The sequence below is a fragment of the Panthera tigris genome, chromosome B2, assembly GCF_018350195.1.
Source record: "Panthera tigris isolate Pti1 chromosome B2, P.tigris_Pti1_mat1.1, whole genome shotgun sequence".
NCBI classification, from domain to species: domain Eukaryota; kingdom Metazoa; phylum Chordata; class Mammalia; order Carnivora; family Felidae; genus Panthera; species Panthera tigris.
This window is the reverse complement of record NC_056664.1, coordinates 44,179,690-44,201,778: the sequence shown is the minus strand read 5'-3', so window position 1 is coordinate 44,201,778 and position 22,089 is coordinate 44,179,690. Positions and strand designations below refer to the sequence as shown.

At 38.8% G+C, this 22,089-nt stretch overlaps 1 protein-coding gene across 2 annotated transcripts in view; it reads left to right on the top strand.

Annotated features, from left to right (window-relative positions):
* Positions 1–22,089, top strand: part of LOC102970914 (24-hydroxycholesterol 7-alpha-hydroxylase) — a 93,627-nt gene that overhangs the window by 54,865 nt on the left and 16,673 nt on the right. For both annotated transcript variants that reach the window (XM_042986501.1, XM_007085109.3), the window contains 3 exons: positions 4,919–5,052; positions 15,318–15,413; positions 16,280–16,368. In XM_042986501.1, the coding sequence (XP_042842435.1) occupies positions 4,919–5,052; positions 15,318–15,413; positions 16,280–16,368 (319 nt within the window). The remainder of the gene's footprint in view (positions 1–4,918; positions 5,053–15,317; positions 15,414–16,279; positions 16,369–22,089) is intronic.

The window sequence follows — 22,089 nt, the reverse complement described above, 5'->3', positions numbered from 1 at the left end:
TATATATAGTACAATATTGTAAATGTATTCTTGCTTCCTTATGCTTTTCTTACTAGCATTCTCTTTTCTCTAGTTTACTTTATTCTAAGAATACAGTATATTATATATAACATAAAATGTGTGCTATTAATTGTTTATGTTACTATTAAGGCTTCTGGTCAATACTAGGCTATTAGTAGTTAAATTGTTGGCAAGTCAAAAGTTATAGGTGGATTTTTGACTGGAGTTTGAGGGGGGTGGTCAGCACCCCTAACCCCTGCATTGTTCAAGGGTCAGCTGTGCATCTGCTCAGAACTTCTGATTTAAATCTTATTTTTTCCCACTTAGTATGTTTCCCTCCATTGTCTTAAAGAGATCATTTTAAAACTGGTGATAGAAACTGTTTGAAACCCAGATTATTTAATAACATTCAAGAATTTCTTCTACTTCTTTCAGTCCAGCACAGTGGTTCTTAGAGTATGTTTGCTGGGCCAGCAGACATCAATAGCACCTGAGAATTTACCAGAAATGCAGATGCCTGGGCCCTACTTCAGACTTACTGAATCAGAAACTTGGAGGGTAGGGCCTTGTGATCTGTGTTCTAACAAGCCCCCAGGTGATGCTGAGGCATGCTTAATGTTTGAGAACCACTGGTCTAGCTTATACCAAGTTTTCAGTTAATTCTTTTTTTTAATGTTTACTTATTTATTTTTGAGAGAGAGATATAGACAGCGAGCAGGGGAGGGGCAGAGAGAGAGAGGGAGACAGAATCCCAAGCAGGCTCTACATTGTTGGTGCAGAGCCCGATGCAGGGCTTGAACTCACAAACTGTGAGATCATGGCCTGGACCAAAACCAAGAGTTGGACGCTCCACTGACTGAGCCACCCAGGTGCCCCTCAAGATGCCTTTTAGACGTGCAAGCAGTGCCATCAAGAAGCCAGTTGGATAAAAATAAGATGGAGCTCAGGAAGGTGATCAAAGGCAGATGATAAAATTCACCAGCCCACTGATGATATTTTATAGAAAAATATTTGTTTGAAAACCACAGAAAAAGAATCTAGTTAGGGAAGAGAGGAAGGCCCAGAACCGAAACCTGGACTCTCCTGGGGCACATTCAGAGGTTGGATAAAGGAGCCACCTGTCATTAGCTCTGGCTTCAGCTGGTGTGGGCAATCTGGGACTGCAATGAGGACCCCTGATCTTGTCACTTCCTACACTGAACTCTGTTCCAGCCAGCTGCATTCCTATTATGTGAACATGCCCTTTACTTTGGTGTATCTAATCCTTTGTTCTGATTTTACTTCTTCTGTGGAGCCTCTCTGACATCCCCTTCACACCTGCCCCTCCCCACCCACCCCAGTGTGGTCACTGTCACCACTGTGCCCCGTAGCACATTGCACATTTTGATGTGGTAACACTTACCACATGTTAATTACTTTTAGTTCTGTGCCTTTTCTATCAGACTATGTACCTTGAGAGCCAAGGTTCTTCCGTTCATGTTCATCCTCAGCACTTGGACACTGCTAAGAGGTTCTCAGTAAATATCTGTTGGGTGAATGATTGGAAGAATTCCGCAGACCTGGTGTCCAATTAGTATTGGATATGCTTTCAAACTGTAATCTCCCAACTAAGGTTTCAGGGAAAAGAATCACTTTACTAGCTACGGAGCAAAATCAATCAGGAAGGTGTGGTTTCTAAAGAGTTATTACTAAATTTTCACTAATAATGGTAACAATAATAAATACCACTTTATATTGAACGCTTACCTCATGTTAGACACCATGCTAAGTTTGTGTGCCATTTATAAACTCATCAGTTAGAACCTCAGAATTCCTCATTTCAACACTGTCTGGGCAAAGCTCTTACCCTTCCTTTTTTCAGTTTTAGAATTTGTTGTCTTTTTAAGTGTAATATCTTTAAACCTTCAATTTCTTGTTTCCCCTGCAGTGCTTAGTTAGCACTTTGCTCTCCACTAAATGCCAAATAAATATTTGCTCACTTGATTTAGTAGTGATAGCTCTTGCATAGGCAATGATCTCAGCCATTTTTTTTTAATTTTTTTTTTTTAACGTTTATTTATTTTTGAGACAGAGAGAGACAGAGCATGAGCAGGGGAGGGTCAGAGAGAGAGGGAGACACAGAATCCGAAACAGGCTCCAGGCTCTGAGCTGTCAGCACAGAGCCCGACGCGGGGCTCGAACTCACGGACCGTGAGATCATGACCTGAGCAGAAGTCGGCCGCTTAACCGACTGAGCCACCCAGGCGCCCCCATTTTTTTTTTTTCAAATAAAAAATTTCTGATTCTGACCGTGGATTCTCTAAATTAACTTTTTTTTCTGAATTAGCTTCGAAAGTCCAGGGATAGCTCAGGGAAAGTATGAAGAAGTAAAATTTTTGTTCCATGGCATATCAAGATAGTTTTCTGATGGTAATAATTCCTTTGGTTCCCAGTAACTACTTGTAGAAGATTTGGCCACATGCAAGCTGAGACATTTGATATGTGCTGGTAATGCTGAAACAAATGAAAACCAGGGTTTGTTTGTTTGTTTGTTTGTTTGTTGAAGGATTATCTCAGAGAGTATCCATAGCCAGTATATAGCTACTTATCTTTTGTGTCCTGGTTAAATAGCTATTGATGATGCTGGTGTAGGTAATGGGAGTTTTTAAAAGTTTGGGAATGTTAGCGTAAATAGCTGTTTCTCCTGTGGGATTTCTCAAAACCTGTAATACGCTGACGTGTTCAGTGAATCACCAAGAGAATGCTAACATTTCCTGTGAATTTGGTTGGCCATAAAACGTTTTTTTCTGCTTTGAACTTTGGACATCTTGCAAATGCTTCATAGAACACAATGTGGAAAAACTGTGATATTTAGGTTGTGAAGATGCAGAAGCCATACCTATTATTTTCCCATCCCTGTTATGGAAAAGCAAAAGCAAAAGTTTTGTGAGACAATGTCCGTGAAGGTTAAACAAATGGCCCATAAGGTCACTGGTCTCTTTTTAAATATTAGGTTACTTAGGTCTGAGCAAATGAGCAGAAGGTCTTAGTAAAGAACAGTGCTGTGTATCACTATTTCATTGTTGGAAGGTTCATCCTTTCTTGGCCCAAGAGAGGAAGCCCCCAGATTCTCGAGTCTTCACATTTTCTAGAATGGTGTCATGGAGATTTCTCACTGTTCCATCACATTTATACCACCTTCCGGACCCATTACACCCATTGCCATTTTCCGAACATACCCGTGCTTTGTACAGTCTTCCTTTTGCTTTTCCTCTTTCCTTTGCCTGGACTGTTCATTCATCCATCTCCCCATGTTGAAGTTGGACCTTTGTTAATTCAGCAGTTATTTATTAAAGTCTACTCTTTGCAAGGAACTCATTATAATCATAGTTGTAGACAAAGATACTCAAAATATTTTGCTTTTCTTTTAGTTAGACATGAACCTCCCTGCTTTTTTTATAAAATGTTTATTTATTTCTGAGACAGAGAGAGACAGAGCATGAGTGGCGGCGGGAGGGGGCGGGCAGAGAGAGAGGGAGACACAGAATCCGAAGCAGGCTCCAAGCTCTGAGCTGTCAGCACAGAGCCTGACGCAGGGCTCGAACTCACGAACTGTGAGATCATGACCTGAGCTGAAGTTGGTCGCTCATCTGACTGAGCCACCCAGGTGCCCCTGAACCTCCCTGCTTTTATATTAGAATAAAATACCAGAATATTTTACACATCACAGAACAGTTTCCTTACTTGCATGGTGTACCAGTTAACTATAGGCTTGTCTTTTACCTCCTAGTAGACTAAATGCATTGCAAGAATGTCTTTAAAAAAAAAAAACTTTTTTAAATGTTTATTTATCTTTGAGAGAGAGACAGAGTACGAGTGGGGAGAGAGCAGAGAGGGAGACATAGAATCCGAACCAGGCTCCAGGCTCTGAGCTGTCAGTACAGAGCCATATGAGGGACTTGAACTCATGAACCGTGAGATCATGACCTGAGCCGAAGTCAGACGCTTAACTGACTGAGGTGCCCCACAAGAGTGTCTTAATTATTGTACCCTAGTAGAGCCTAACTCAACTCCTGGCCCTTACTTGGTGCTCAAGAATCTGTCAAGTTGAATGGAATGTATAGATGTCCCTATGGGTATTAGTAGAACTATAGCTTAGAAAGCCTGGTTTCAGATTTGCTTCTGACTAAGGAATTACAGATGTACTGACAGGTCAGATTTCCCAGGTAGCACCCACCTATAACTGTCCTGCAGAATGGGTTTACTTTAGAACCAGATTCGTCGAGAATCTAAGACACGGCTGGAGACTCTTATCCATGCATTGCCACTACAGTTGGGAAGCAAGTGTGCAACTTGGCTTAATCAAACTGACAGTGTTTTTTTATTTTTATTAACCAGTACTGTCAAAACAAATTGAAAGCTGAGTTGTTTCAAGTAATTTTCAGAATGCAAACATTTTATTTGAAATACCACTAATTAAAATGTCTAAGTGGACTGAAAGGGCCCAACTATATTTTGGGTCATGGAAAGATTGACCCCAATCCTTTTTCAGATACCTTCAATCTAAACATAAACTAAGGTATGCACATTACATTAGGAATGTTTGGTGCACCTATGTTTAGAGGGAGAGCTCATCATTCCAGATGTAATACATGTTCCTCATTGTCCCTTTCCTCATGTTCTTTTTGGACCTTCTGAAATGTATGATTGAAAAATCAAAAGCAAAACCAAAAATGAATCAGCAGGGAAGAGGCAGAAATAGCAAGCCAGGTGGCTTCTCCGATCTTTTACTTTATGCGTTTGAAGCCAATCTTCTATTGCTATTTCCTTAAGTGGAAGGAATATTTAGGCAAGAAAGAAAGAAAGGAGTGAACCGTGAAATCACTCTCTGGCCTCTTTAGGTCGGTCTTTTAAACAAATCTTGAAATTCTCTCTACAGGTAAAGATAAGATAAAAGTATCTGAGGATGACTTGAAGAAACTCCCACTGATCAGATGGTGCATTTTGGAAACCCTTCGTTTAAGAGCCCCTGGTATCATTACTAGAAAAGTGATGAAGCCTGTTCAAATTTTGGTGAGCTTTGGTTTGGTTTTAAAATAGTCAACCTTTGAAGGAAAAAAGGTACATATTTTGCCGTATGTCATTAGATAATTCCTCAAGTTCCATTAAGGAAACAGGTTACGGATGAGAGTTGTGCCGTAACATTTTTATTAATGTGAATATTTATCTGTTGGCAGCTATTTTAGCTAAAATGTAACTCTTCGATGATCATTTTGGCTATGTGATCCCACATCAGAATTAATATGATCCTATTTAGGTCAAGCAGGTGGATTAGATAGTCTGCTGAACCAATGGGCAAGTAACCTTGAGCAATGGGTTCAGGAATTGAGGGTATGAGGAAAGTTCCTTTGGGTAACTGGAAGGTAGTTTCAGACTACAGACAACAGCCAGGGAAACAGCGGGAAAGCTCTGGATGATAGCAACTGATATTAGCAGCCAGCAGCTGAGTGAGGGAGAGAGGTCCTTCCTATGAGCAAAGTAGGAGAAAATTTGCAAGTGCTCCATGGCAGCTATGTTCGTGTGGCTGACTTTTAATTCCGTATTTGGCAAATCAGTCAGGCAGAACAAAATATTTTTTTTTTCAGAATGACTTGACTTAGGGCCTGCATTATCCAGATAGATCACATTTACTCAGCTCTCAACTCTTGTTAGCTTTTTAATAATACAGTTTGATACAGTTTTTAGTAGTGAAAGACAAAAGAGAAAAAAAAAATCAAAATTTTATAAAAGTTGCAGCTACACCCAAAGGAGACCTAGTTTATTTACCTGGTCTTACATACATTACAGCATTTAGTTTTAGTGGGATTTTAACAGTTTATGCTTTTAAATAATCTATTAGTTACTTTAAAATATCAGTATAAAAAGATATGCTTTGAGGAGATATAATCAAACAACTTGGTGCAATTGAGTAGAGGAATGTGTTTATTACTCTGAATAGTACTATAGTTTATATTGAACTTTTGTTAAACCTTATTTATATTCTGGCTAACAGATAATTAGCTGAAATACAGAAGTTATTTGTCTGCCAGTAGGTATCTTGATTGTTATTTTAAGTATACAGGTGCCATACATGCTTTGTGAGATTTATACCTACATATTTCAGTTATTTTGGAGCTTTTGTAAGTGGCATTTAAAAAAATTTTGGTTCTCAATTGTACATTACTTGTTTGTAGAAACGCAGTTGATTTTTGTGTGTTCACCTTGTACTTACAACTTTGCAAAACTCAATGTGCTTTTTGTTCCTACAAGTGTTTTTATAGATTCCTTGGGAATTTTTATGTAGGTATTTTATTTCTTTTATTTCTTTTTCTTGCCTTATTGCCCTGGCTCTGACTTCCAGCACTGTGTTGAATAACAGTAGCGACAACAGATATTCTTGCCTTAAGGGGAAAGTATTAAGGGGAAAATCTTCCACCATTAAGCTCGGTTTTTGGTGTGTTTTTGGTAGATGCTTCTTATCAAGTTGAGGAAATTTCCTTCTATTTCTAATTTACTGAGAATTTTAATCATGAATGGGTGTTGGAGTTTGTCCAGTGCTTTTCCTGCATCAGTAGATATAATCATATGCTTTTTCTTCTTTAACCTATTGCTGTGATGGATTACATTTATGGATTTTTGAATGTTGAACCAGCCTTTCATAGACATGAAAGACATGTCATGCTAGGCATGACATTCTGGAATAAATGTCATTTGATCATGTTGTCTAATTCTTTTTATACATTGTTAAATTTGTTTCACTGATATTTTGTTGAGGATTTTTTGCCTGGAAGTTCCTAAGAGATAGTGATCTGTAGTTTTGTTTTCTGCTTTCTTACCTACCTTTCTTTCTTTCTTTCTTTCTTTCTTTCTTTCTTTCTTTCTTTCTTTCTTTCTTTCATACTGTTTTGTCTGGTTTCTATATCATGATAATGTCTTAAAAGATGTTTTATGCTTGTCCTGCCCTCTTTTCATAAGCACCCAGATTCCTTTCTTTACTTCTTTCCTCTCCCATTCTCTCTCCTTTCTCTCTCTCTTTCTTCTTCTTCCTTAATTCTTTCTTTTTCTCGCATTTCCTCTTTCTGATCTCATTTTTCAGGCCTTTTACCCTGGAACCTCTCTCCTTTTAAGTTCCCATTTAGTTCTTTAGTTCCCATAGTTCTTTACTAACTATGCCCTTCACTAAAACAGGGAGAAAAAACCACAAGAATCTTCATATCTATATATCTATCTATATCATATCTATGGAAGAATAAGATATATTCTTCCGGTTACTTTTGTACTATCTTCTCTGTAACTTTCAGTGTGGTTATGTGACTTCAACACGTTCTGTCTCAGACTTCCTTGACCATTGTTCTGTCTGCCTCATATATGACTGCTCTATACCCTCCTTCTCAAACTTAACACCCAGCTTGTGCTATTTCATTAGCTCAGTATGTGAGGTCATCACATGATAATTTTATAATGAAAAAGTTTAAACTATTACATAAATACGTTTTCTGGCAGACAGACCCAAACCAAAGACCTTTAGGCACATGCCAGTTTCCAATCAACATGGTGCACTTTTGAAATTGTATTCTTTTTAGCTTCTGCTATCCTGACCTTCAGCATTCTTTTTTTTTTTAAATATATATAATTCACTGTCAAGTTAGCTAACATACAGTGTATATAGTGTGTTCTTGGTTTTGGGGGTAGATTCCGTGATTCATCACTTACATACAACGCCCAGTGCTCATCCCAACAGGTGCCTTCCTCAGTGCCCATCACCCATTTCCCCATCCCTCGTCCCCCATCATGCTGTTCATTTACTTTTTTTTTTAACTTGATTATACTTATACCTCAACCCTTCTTTTTTCAAATAGATACTATTTGTCCTTACTATTCTCTTGCCACACTAATTATCCTCTTATTTTTCCTTTGTTTTTTACTGTACCACCACCTGAAATCTGTCTTCTGTGCCCTATTTTTTTCCCTTTGAGCGGAAGCTTTCCACTGGACAAATGTTAGTTTTTTGCTTATTTCGGTTTGCTTCTCATTTGGGGACCCTTGAAGATGACTCAGTCTATTTCTTCCTTCCTTGTATTTTTATTTTACCATAAGGTGTTGTTACAAATGTATTTGTTTTTCGTCATGCAACTGACTTAATTGCGGGTCAGGCTGCAATATTGGCACTAACACAGTCACTATATTCTACTGCTCCATTCACCAACCTGAAAACCTCCTCTATCCTTAAGCAAGTGGCTCTTGGAAGAGCTTTTAACCACATGTTCTTACCAGGGTCGTGCTTAACTAAGGGAGGTTATAAATTTGTTGTGGCCATTAACACCTCATATTTTTTCAAAAGCAATTTTGCTCGTTCAAGAACTTTACCTAGAAAAACACCTAAGTTCAAACATATGCAACACGTATATACTCAAGCATATACAACTCCCCATGACCCATTAGCCATACAACTATCTCACATGCTCCTTGTATGGCACCAATATAGAAACCTATGTTTCATTATAGTGTAAATCTGCCATTTAGACACTTTTTAACATTATTACACTTTTCATGCATCCAGCGCTTGCGTATTTATCTCAATAGCCTTGTAATAGTCCACTGAATTCATAGCTTAAGTATTTCATTATTTCCTGACTCTTGAGAATTTAGGTTGGTTTCCTTTGTGGTTACTTTAATGTGGAGACTATTTGCATCTTTGTGCATAGTACATTTTTTTTAAATATTTTATTTATTTTTGAGACAGAGAGAGACAGAGCATGAGTGAGGAAGGGGCAGAGAGAGAGGGAAACACAGAATCCGAAGCAGGCTCCGGGCTCCGAGCTGTCAGCACAGAGCCCGACGCAGGGCTCGAACCCACCACCCGTGAGCTCATGACCTGAGCCGAAGTTGGACGCTTAACCAACTGAGCCACCCAGGCGCCCCCATAGTACATTTTTTTAATGATTATTCTTGAGTTATACTTTAATAGTGGATTATTGGTCCAAGGGAATAAACACATTTATGATTCACTGCATACAATCCTCTTACAAAACTGAACTGTTTTTATAATTCCAACATTATAGATTCTCAATAAAAAATTTTAATTAAAAGTGATAGATATCTGAAACAATTTGAGAAGTTGTAGAAAAAAAAATCATAATCTCTTATCTCCACTTCCTCAAACTCACACTTTCTTCCTAGGGGCCAGTGGATCCAGGCTCATTCCAAGCCCTGCTGGTGTCTCTTTTACTGATCACGCAACCCAGAGACATGTGCTTAGGCTGCTATCTTCCAAGAATGTTCTAGAACTCCTTTTCCTTATTTTTCACAATATAGTTTTAACTTTTTTTTTTCAAATTTTTAAATGTTTACTTATTTTTGAGAGAGAAAGAGAGAGAAACCATGCAAGTAGGGGAGGTGCAGAAGAAAGGGAGACACAGAATCTGAAGCAGGCTCCAGGCTCTGAGCTGTCAGCACAGAGCCCGATGCAGGGCTCGAACTCACGAACTGTGAGATCATGACCTGAGCTGAAGTCAGATGTTTAGCTGACTGAGCCACCCAGGCACCCCTACAATATATTTTTAATATTTGTAAAAGGTACAAATATGACCTTTGTTTCTGTACTTACTATTTCTTTTATAAATTAAATGTATACAACCTTTCCCCTTTTAGGAGGCATAAACTAATCACTGTGAACTTCTCCCTGCAAAGTTGAGGCTTTAATTTTGAAAATGACAACTTGAACAGCTTTTTCTTCTTATTTCATAAACAAATCTTGGTAATTAGTTTTAAAAAGGAAACCATAATGAGGCACCTGGGTGGCTCAGTAGGTTAAGCATCCGACTTCGGCTCAGGTCATGATCTCGCAGTTTGTGAGTTTGAGCCCCACGTCGGGCTCTGTGCTGACAGCTCAGAGCCTGGAGCCTGCTTCAGATTCTGTTACTCCGTCTCTCTCTGCCCCTCCCCTGCTCACGCTCTGTCTCTCTCTCTCTCTCTCAAAAAGAAATAAACATTAAAAAATAAACGAAAAAATAATAAAAAGGAAACTATAAAAAACACTAAAAAAAGAGAATAAAGATTGCTTAAAATTTCACAAGTCTGATAACCACTTGAACATTTTGGTATTCTGATAATTTCAGATTTTTTTTTCCTGTAGTCTGTGCATTTTTAAAAATTCAATTAGGACCATGCTATGCTAATTTTCTCATAATCAGCTTTTATGTTAGTAATAGTTACAAAAGTTTTCTGTATCAGTAGAGGACATCTACGAAGCTTTGAATTGCAGCATGATGATCTAATATGTGGATATAACATAGATTTCTAAATCAGCTGTCTATGCCTGAATGCGTATGGCTTCCGGGTATTTACTGTTACGAACAGGGCAAAGATGGGCATCCATATGGCCAAATCCTGGTTTACAGTAGTAATTATTTCCTTGGTATGAATTCATACAACTTGGTCCTTCTAGGCTTCATATGTTTTGTAAAACAGGTGGAATGTCTTTATTGAATATATCGATGTGTTCCCAGAAATTTGGATTATGAAAAATGCTTTGAATGGGATCATCCATATCAAGTAGTGGTGGGAGTTCGTGTTTTCTTCCCTGTGGGGCAACTGGTCACATTTCTTGCTGTGAATGCTTGAAGTGCTCTCCTATTGCTCTTTCCTAATGCAGTCTGAACATGGTCTCCTTTATTTATGTCCCTGTACTGATTCCTTCCTATATTTTTGGAACAAATTAAGATGGGCATAAGCCATCTGCTTTCTTTGATTTATTCCTTCTTTTCTTTTTTTTCCTTCTTTTTCTTTCTTATATCATCTTTACAAAACTCTTAAACTTCTACCTGTACTCTGTTTTTAAGGTTTCATACTTTTGGTACGCAGGTAATCTTCAAGAATACCCAGGAAAGAATAAACAAGGAAGTGTTAGAAAATATGAATGATTAAAGAATACTAATTATCTTCTCGAGGTATTGAAACATATTATAAAACCACAACGGTTAAAATGGTATGGTAGTGGTGTCAGACTTAATGTTCACTATCAATATAACAGGCTGGATAGGTAACATAGAAACAAGTCCCTTTGTATCCAAGAGTGTAATATAGAATAAGTGAATCGTAAATCAATGAAGAGGGAAGAGATTAACATATAGTTTGGGATGACTGGCCAGAAAGTGGGTATTTTTTAACTTTTAGAGTAGTTCTCAAACTTTTTGTTCTCAGGATCCCTTTATACTCTTAGCATTATTGGTTGGTTTTTTTTTTTTTTTATGTTTATTTATTTTTGAGAGACAGAGAGACCAGCAGGGGAAGGGCAGAGAGAGAGGGAGACACAGAATCCAAAGCAGCCTCCAGGCTCTGAGCTGTCACCACAGACCTGACATGGGGCTGGAACCCACAAACCGTGAGATCATGACCTGAGCTGAAGTTGGACGCTCAACCCACTGAGCCACCCAGGTGCCCCTATCCTCTTAGCATTATTAGAGACCCCAAAGATTTTTACCTATCTTAGTCATATCTATCAATATTTAATGTATTAGAGGGGCATCTGGGTGGCTCAGTTGGTTAAGCGTCCGACTTCGGCTCAGGTCATGATCTCACGGTTTGTGAGTTCGAGCTCCACATCACGCTCTGCGCTGACAGCTTAGAGCCTGGAGCCTGCTTCGGATTCTGTGTCTCCCTGTCTCTCTGCCCCTCTCCCACTTGTGCTTTATCTCTGTCTCTCAAAAATGAACATTAAAAAAATTTAAAAAATATTTGCTGTATTAGAAACTAAAACTGAGAAATTGGTATAATATTTATTTGCTAATTAATTTAAAAATAATAAGAAACCTACTACATGTTAAAATAATAGCATGGTTTTATGAAACATAACTATATTTTCCAAAACATAAAAAATGTGGGAGAATAGCATTATTTTAAGATTTTGCAAATCTGTCTAATGCCTTGCTAATAGAGGACATCTGGGTTCCCATAAATGTGTCTGGAATCAATCTGTTGTGATATATTCTTTCCATTGATGGAAATGAAGAAAATTCAGCCTCACACAGACATGTTACTGGAAAAGGAATCAATATTTCAATAACTTTTTCAGATATGTCTGCTTTCTAATACCTCATTGAAATGCAACAGTGGGAGTTTCCTAAAAGTTTGTTATAATCTGAAATATCAATGAATTTATTGTATTCAGTTATGTCAAAATCCACTGGTTTGTCCTATACTTTGAATCTTGTACCCAGGTATGATTTTTGACCTAGCACAGCCTCTGGAAACGTCTTAAGAACTCCCAGAAGGTTCTAGGCCACCCTTGAGAACCACTATTTTAGAGAAAAAAGGGCTGCCAAATCTTCGGATTCATCAATGAAACCACAAAGATGAACAGATTTAAATGTATCACATCAAAATTTAACATGTATTTTTTTAAGTATAATCCAAATTAAATGTAAACCAAAAATTAAGAACAAATGTTAATGTAAGTATAACAGGGGTAAATAATGTTAATATTTAAAGAACTCACATATCAATAAATAAAGCACTAATATTGCATAAATTAATGAGGACAGAACATGAACACAAAAGTTCATAGAAGAAAATAACTTAACATGGAAAAATGCTCAACAAAGACATAAAGATTTATACAGTAACCAAAAATAACCTATTAAATGTCAGATTAGCAGAGAAGAGGGCAGTGAAATTGACACTAAAATATTATAGGTAGAAACCTATTTAGCTACCAGATTTGAGGGAACAGTTGAGCAAAATGTATTAACAGCCTTTAAAAATGTCCATGCCCTATATTTTCTGAACATCTATGTTAAAAGATTTTATGTGAAAAAATGCTTCATGGAAGAAGATGCTTTTGATGGCATTATTTATTATAGAAAGAAAACCCAGGGAATGATTAAATTATTTATGATTAATCTGCCCAATGAAAGATGAAAGAGACATTGGAGACAAAACTGTTCACAATGAGTCCACACTATAAAGAAAAAATACTTATGCTATAATATTAGGTGAACAACGTAAGTTTCCAAAATTAACTATTCATCAGGATAAAGACTATGTTTAACAACAACAACAACAACAACACTAAACTGCTCGGTAAAAATACTGGAGGGAAGTCTAGCCGGTTGATGGGTGTTTTTTTGTTGTCAGCTTTCTGGTTGTTTTCTCGCTTTTTCTATTTTTCTGAATTTTCCAAAATTTGGATAGAGAACATTTTTTATCATGCAAAAGAGTGTACTTTTTGATTTTTAGCCTTTTTTGTTTTGTTTTTTTTTTTTTTTTTGCAACGTAATCACGTTCCTGGTTAAGAGCTAGGAAAGTATGTGCCTCAAATCCCCTCCTGTGGATGTTTCGCCTTTCTATAGGACTGCTGCTTTCTCTTCAAAATTCTACATTCTTTGCAACCACTTTGCTCTCAGTATCCTTCTTGAGCTACAACAAAGAGTGCTGCCTTCTCTTCCCTCTTTAAGAAAACCCCATCTCCATGCTAGCAAATTAAGCTCACTGGGCCTCACAGTATCCCTATGAAGGGGGCCGGCCAGGCTCAATGCTGCCTACCTGAGAGACACAGTTTTACAACACAGAGAAGCTGTGATTTTGATGGCGATCTGTGTTCTGGTCCTAGGACTGTTTCGTCTCCCTTTTGGTCTTTCCCTTCATGTGCCGTGTAGACGATGACAGCGACTGTTAGATGGGACGATGATGTCCTTTTGCTCAGAGGTTCCTTTGCTCAGAGGTTCAACCGGCTCTCACATTCCTTTATGCCATTCATCAGCCTGGCATTTGCTGCTGTGACAGGAACTTCTTTCTGGTCTCCTCCCTGTTGCTAACGTTAATTCTGTGACTGAGATTCCATTTGAAGGCTTCTACTAGCCCGTGTTGTAGGCTCTGGCAGTCAGTCTCCAAGTCACAGTCATGGGTCAACAGCCAGCCGCTAAAGAGGTGTATGCGGTAAGGAGGGGAAGGGCACCAGTTGACCCGCCTGGAGCCCTGTCCCAGGGCTGTCCCTGGTCCTGCCCCCAAACACGCATCAAGGCCCTCTGCAGCTGATCTCGAGGTCAGGCATGACCACTCTAACCTCAGTTCCGCCAGAGGTAGAAGGAACAGATAGGCTTGAGATCTCCTAAGTCTTTTCCTACTTTAAAAATGGTAAGAGGACACCAGTGAAATCCCCTCTCTCTTCCTTGTTTGGGAGCTCTCTCAGCACTTAGTACTGCAGTGGCCAAACCTTAAGCAATATTCAGTCCCCAGTGGAGCTAACAGGGTTTCTCTCTGGTTAAAAAATGATGACCCATTCCCATATGCCACTCCCTGCTACTATAAAAAGACATATTTGTAATTGTAACGTGCTCATATTCTAGAAGCAGAAGATAAGTGTTTTTGTGAATATCTTGAGGACATTTCAAACTTACGCAGGGTTAAATAGATATGACTTCCAATGATTGGCGATGGGAGTTACTAACAGAATGTGCCTTAGGAAAGTTGATAGCTATCTACTGGTTACACACCATGGGAGAGCCCTTTGTCCTATGGTTCCTGAACGTGATGAAGTCAGGGTGATTTTATGACATGGTTTTTAGTTCTTAGTATAGTTTATATATTAGAAAACCTATGATAACATAGGGAAGGATAATTCAGAAACGCACTGCTTAACCTCAGTCCCACAGCCACAGCGTTCCCAAACACCAAACCAATCAAGAAACACACAGCACTCAGTGTCCCGTGTCTTCCTAACCAGTTGTCTTCATATTCTTCATATTATTTCTGCCCTAATAGCTGTTTCTGGAGAGGAAAAAGAGAGAGAGAGTGAGTGAGAGAGAGAGAGAGAGACTCCACTGCCTCTGCCCTGACACTGTCATCAATGTCCCCGGGGATAGGAGACACCCACTGTTCCCACCCTCAGTGCTGTTATGGCCACTGTCCTGTCTCAGAGTTAGATTTTTCTATTCCGCGACCTGGGGATTCACTGTGGTTCCCATCAAAAGCACTTGCTACCAACCCCAGTATCAAACGTCCAAAGCTGCATTACATCAGACATATACTAGTATCTAAAATCTTCACATTTATCTAATATATTTCCCCCATGTAACCAAATGTGTATGCACATGTAACTAATCATCAGAATTAGAATGTAGTCATTGCTTAAGTTGGAAAACAGAAACGATCCTTCCAGGAAAGAATTAGATTTTCTCGCCATTGATTTATAAAATGTATATGTCTTCTCTACAATATAGTTGGAGCATTATTTTTAATGACCCAAACTCTCTTTAAAGCAGATTTCCAAAAATAACTTGAAACTGATTTTTCTATTATAGAATTACACTGTTCCTTCCGGTGACTTGTTGATGTTGTCTCCATTTTGGCTGCATAGAAATCCAAAATACTTTCCTGAACCTGAAGTGTTCAAACCTGTAAGTCCTCTCTTTCAAAATGCATTACCCTTTGATTTTAATTTCCTTTATGGTGGGAATATGAATTCATAGATTAACTACAACTGTGTCATTTAGCAGACCTATTTCTCTCTGTGGTCTAACCAAGTCGACAACAGAGTAAAAATCAGACTTGTAATATGGATGGGTATAACACAAATGAGATAGCAAGGTTTTTGAAATAAGCTTCACCAACTTGAAAATAAATGATCTGAAACCAGCAAAGTATGTTAAAGTGAATATGTCTGGTTCTGAAAGAAGACTTATTTTATATTCATCAGGCAATTGCTCCTGTTGTTAGTTTCCAAGGAGTACTAAAAACAAACGAAACAAGACAAATTAAAGCTGTTCTCTGCTGTTTCTTAAAATTGGGGGGTTACAAGGCTAAGCAGAATCTTAAGAGGTCATTTAGTCCATCCTCTGTCTTTAGGTACAAATTAAAAAAAAAATGGCATCCAGATGTATTCATTCCACATCCCAAGCTCCTTCCAATAGGCAGGGCGGCCAGTAACTTACTAGATTTATTACCAAGGACAATTTTGTGATGGAGCCTGAGATCTTATTATAAATAGTCTTCCTTTTCTGAGGTCAGTTCTGTGGTTGATTTACATTATCATTTACGTTTACCACTTAACAAAATTCTTTTTAAACCTTTTTATTTATTAGTTCACATTCCAAAAACACAATTGTGCCTGATATGAATAACAGGTTGGAAAAAAAATTACCAACAGCCCTGCAACTTTATATGCAAGGATTAGCTGTACAAAGTCATTTTTAGCCTAGAGAAATAAAGTTAAGCTTATTTATATAAGACTGATTTGGAAAAAAAAAATGATTTCTTCCCACAGGAACGTTGGAAAAAGGCAAATTTAGAGAAGAATGCTTTCTTGGACGGGTTCATGGCATTTGGAAGCGGGAAGTACCAGTGTCCTGGGAGGTCAGTGAGACAGCTGGGCCACATTTATCCAGAAAGTCTGCAGAGACACGATGGCTCGGAGGTGGGGGGGACATCTTTGGCTTAATCTCCCTTTTCTTTATTACCAAACTACAGGGAGATCCGGGAGACCACATTTTGTTTGGTTGGCTGGTCGGATTGCACGATGTCCTTGTGGGAATGTCTACGGTGGCTTCTGATGGGAGACTTCATCAAAACCAAATATGACAGTCGCAGCTGCATGATGAAAGCAGGGTTTAGGTTTCAAATGTTCAGCTTTCCTATGAGGATGCATTCGAAGTTGCTTGAGTTCTACCTTTTAGAAAATTAAGTCTGAAGTATACTATTTCTTTACAACGTTCTCATGGGCCTGTGCTGGGGTTACAGACCATCCGTAGCTTGGAGCAGAGCGGCACCTTACTAAATGGTTTCTGTTTGTTGGGGCAGTTTGGTTCTAGGAAATCTTTCTTCTGGATCCTTTCAGAGTTAAATTAATCTGGTCCCCAGGACTGCGATGCTCACTGCGATGTTGTGTTCTAGTGCAAGTGTCCAGCACTTAATGAAAGTTATTTTATGTTTATTTATGTGATCAGAAGCTGTTTTGAACACCTTGCCTGGGCCAGGCCTTCTGTTCATTACGATAGAGCACTGAGGAACATGGACTTAGTCCCTAACTTCATAAAACTTACACTCTACCTGAAATAGGTCCCATTTCTTCACCAGGGACGATTCTGTTGGAGAAATATTAGTATCTGTTTGTAACCAAGTCTCACTCAGTGAATGTACAAATCCTTTAAAAGTCGTTATATCACAAAAGTTGTAGTTTTTAAATTTAAGAAGTCAATTGTTTTCGTTGTTTGAGCAGGAATGCTAATCCATATCTATAATTATGACTTACTCCACAGCATGCATTCTACCCCTCTTTTGTTTTATGGTTGATAGCATCAGTAAGCTTTTAGTAATTCATATTTCCCCCAAAATGGTTTTAAATAGTCTTAGCCAACCATGGAAATTCTGTCTTCATTTTTACTCATTTATTTTAATTTATTTTAATCTTTATTTTTGAGAGAGAGAGACAGTGTAATCTTTATTTATTTTTGAGAGAGAGAGAGAGAGAGAGAGAGAGAGTGAGTGGGGAAGGAACAGAGAGAGGGAGACACAGAATCTGAAGCAGGTTCCAGGCTCTGAGCTGTCAGCACAGAGCCCGATGTGGGGCTTGAACTGGCGGACTGTGAGATCATGACCTGAGCTGAAGTCGGACACTTAACTGACTGAGTCACCCAGGTGCCCCAGTATCTTCCTTTTAAAAAGTCATTCTAGGAGTCTAAGGGTAAGCAAATTGGTGCCTAGTGTTTCCCTGGAGCAACGATTTGTCCTGGAGTAGGTAGTTGACCTAAACTCATCGATCAGACCTAAAGGAGAGACTTTTCTTCCATAGCTGGGATAGAGGCCCCCCCTTTGTCCTTTCCCATTGAATATGTGTATGTATATATATATATATATAGGTATATGTATATATACATATATATGGGTATATATATATAGGTGTATATATGTATATATATAATAATATATGTACATGTATATGTACATATATAATATATGTAATATATGTACATATATATAATATATGTAATATATGTACATATATGTAATAATGTTTATGTCTATATCCATATATATATGGGTATATATATATGGGTATATATATATACATGGGTATATATATATACATATATATGTGGGTATATATATATGGGTATATATATATATGGGTATATATATATATGGGTATATATATATACATATATATATATGGATATAGACATAAACATTATTTTTTAGAGCAGTTTGAGTTGAAGGTTTCATTGTTGACAGCTGAAAGCATGCTGATTTACACATCAAGAAACTCCAAAGTCTAACATTGTAACTGAGTGCAGATCCTTTAGGAGCACAGTATAATAAGCAAACATTATCAAGGAAAACCTCTATGTTCATCCTGACTTTTCATATTACTTTCACTTTAGAGAAGCATTTTTTTCTTTTTTGGTGGGAACGTGCACACAGGTGTGTGGGGGTGGGGGGCAGAGAATCTTAAGCAGGCTCCACACTCAGTGCTGAGCCTGACATGTGAGCTCAATCCCATGACCCTGGGATCATGACCTGAGCCGAAATCAAGACCTGGGCGCTCAACTGACTGAGCCACCTAGGCGCCCCTATGGAGAAGCGGTTCTTAACACCTGTAACCCAGCTATTGCTTTGTCACCTACTAACTATCAGTGCACCCAGAGTAGGTCTTCTAAAAACAATAGGTGTTACTTTTTTCAGGTCCCTTTACATATATTCCCAATGACGACGAAAGAGTTTCTTAATAACTATCTTTTATTACAGAAGTTTATTTTGAACTATTTATTGATCTTGGGGGGCTTTTGTTTTGTTTCGTTTTGTTTTACATTTTTTCAGTATAGTTGACACAAAACATTACATTCGTCTCAGGCGTAGCACACAGTGATTCAACTTCTCTATACGTTATGCTGTGCTCACCACCAATGTAACTGCCATCTGCTACCATATAACCATCTTTTAAATTGAGCTGGAAATGTTTTAAACCAGGGACTAAAATGCCCTGCAGTGAAGCATGTAGTATTAGCCAGTGGTCAAGGATTAACTGATGATTACTGTTTTCTAAGAAAGGCTGTTATGAAATTATTGTGATATCTTTTGGGGCTGACAGACATTTGCTGGAGGTTGACAGTAATGGTACGATAGAGGAGACCATGACATTTCAGCTTAGTTAGAAGTATCTTATTTGTACAGAAACTATACATTTTTAATGTACTGAGCTCTTCCTCTATGCAAGGCAGTGCCCTGGGTATTGCAGGAGCTTCAATCAAGAATAAGCCATGTTCTCAGCCCTCAGGAGATGATTATCTAGGAGAAGGCAAGGAGGATATTGAGTTCATAAATAACTACAAGGAATGCAGGGTAAGAAATGCCCAAACACCACACTGTGGAGATTTGAGAGAAAGGGTGTATCTGGTCAGAATGATCTTAGATTTCCTGGGGAAAGTGGCCTTTGAAGGGTTAGGTGAACGTCTAGACTGAGAAAATAGAGTGACCAAAGGGTCATTAAGGACAAGGGTATGTAGTTGAAGGGTTTATGGTTTCACTGTTATTAAGATCAGACTACAGGTAGTGGTGGGAAGAAAGACTCAATACACACATTGGCCCAATTGGGGAGGCCCCTTAATACCCGGTTGAGAGGTTGGTACACAGCTCACAAGGCACTAATGAAGTGTTAAAAGGTTTTGTATAGAATGGATTAGAGTGGGGCATGGCTTAGGTTATATAATTATGCTATATTCCATGTGAGAGACTTGGAGTGGTAGAATCTACCAGATTTTGGAAACTAATTAGAAACGGGATCAGTCGGGGCGCCTGGGTGGCTCAGTCGGTTAAGCGGCCGACTTCGGCTCAGGTCATGATCTCACGGTCCGTGAGTTTGAGCCCCACGTCGGACTCTGTGCTGACAGCTCGGAGCCTGGAGCCTGTTTTGGATTCTGTGTCTCCCTCTCTCTGACCCTCCCCCGTTCATGCTCTGTCTCTCTCTGTCTCAAAAATAAATAAACGTTAAAAAAAAAAATTAAAAAAAAAAAAAAAGAAACGGGATCAGTCAAGGGGAAGGATTCGAGGACTGTGGCTTGAATCTAGGCGGCTGAAAGAGATGGTGAAAATAGAGAAATCAGGTGCAGGATCAAGTATGAGGACAAGATGTTACATTTTCCTTTGAAACCTTTTTAGTCTGAGGTGTGGCAAAATATGTATCATATAACCAAAATCTGTGGGAGAAATATGAATGTTGAATACATGTAACAATAAATAGAACCTCCATAGTCTCATTTTTCTATTGTTTCTGCTTTTATAAGTCCTTAACTTTTCCATCACGTATTTTACATAGCCAACCCCAGAAACATTCTGTCTTTAAAGACAAACAAAACAGAAGATTTTCCAAGAAAGTGAATGACTTCATTTGGACAGTTTTATACCAAGATGGATCTCTCTACTAGAAATTTAATCCCGCAGATCCTTAGCATAATCCTCAGAAAATTGCACCCATTCTAAATTTGTGTACCAAGAGCCAACTTATTTTCTCGTGTACCAAATACTTTGTGAGTCAGAGAAAATTGCCTTTCAAGTAGCCGACGACCACAGTTGATCATGAACACATAGCCTTGTGGCCTCGCAGCTGTCATCCCTTAGAGTTCAGGCCACCGAGGCGGTGTGAGAAGCCCTCTCATTAGTGGACACAGAAGGTTTTGCTGAGTTTGCAAAATAAGTAGCCGGTACTGCTGTCAGCTGCCAACCAGAAGTCAGGATGGAAGAATATTGTTCCGGCTCTGCAGAGTGGGAATTCTGAAAATACATTTGCCGGAAGAACCCCTTGCTGGGCACTTCCTGGTAGCTAGGAAGCTCCTGGGTACTGGCAGGAAGGGAACTCTTCCCAGTAATTCTATTGCTGGAGAAGTCTGGTGGTACAGAAAAACAAACAGGAGGAAGCAACATGAACTGTCAGGCTTCTTCGGCAATGGCAGTGTGCAGAATGAGGAGTTGCCTTACAGCGGACATTCTCCTCTGAAGCTATGAATTGAAATAAAGGAAGAGAACAGGGGATTTCCAGTGTGGCGTGGCTATCTCTGAGAGCTGTGACCTCAGCACAAAGGGATGTGCTTGCTGTACTGCACCCCCCTCCACATCCCCCACCCCCTTGCAAGCCAACAGCCCCCATTTCTCTTGCTTCCCATCCCTGCGCGAGGATGCCTGGCTGGCTGCATCCCAGTGCTCATTGATCTGGGTCACATCCCAGTTGTAAAACAATAGCCCTGATCTTTGGCAAGACCCCTCACTTACAAAAGCTTGCTTGGAGAAGAAGAGGCTGTAGTAAGAGTAAATCTACAATACTTGAGAAGTAAAAATGAAGCGTGGAGTCCTCAGGAATAGCAACTACGATCTCTATTTTGTGTGTGTGCGTGTTTGGGTCCTTCCTATATCCTGGGGCAGTACTGGCCTACAAAGTCATGGACTTGTCTTGAATTACTAAAGAAAGTCACACGGTGATCGGAAAATTAATTCAAACATAGATCCAGCTGGTAGTAGATTAGTAGTGGCAGTATTCAACCTAACAGGTATTTACGGAGCACCTAATATTAGTATGTTTATTCTTTCATTCAGGGAGTATTTATGGAGTCTATGTTGTATGCCAGGATAGCGTTCTAGGAGTTACCTTGGAAAACAAAATGAGGGATGAAGTCCCTTCCCTCAAGGAACTTATAGTCTAACTCAAGTCACTTCATGAACCGCTGGGGAAATTCGAAGACACATAACTTTCCTGAGTTGCTTATAATATAGCTGGGGAGATGAGACCCTAGCAACATGAAAAACAAGCCCTACTTAACAGTGTCAGATGACCCGTGAGAAATGCCAGATGACACGTATACGTAGTAACTGCCGTAGGAATTTCGAAGAGGGGGATTGGAAAAGGCTGTATGGACTAGATGGTAATAAGCAATAAACAGTATAGAGAAAGTTCGTAGGAATGTAATGTAATATAATGTAATGTAATGTACCTGTATGTTGGGATTTTAAGCCCTGTGTACAGTTGTTTCTATATGTTTGTTTTCAAGGTAATATAATCTTAATAATTGTGCCTTATTCAGTAAAATATCT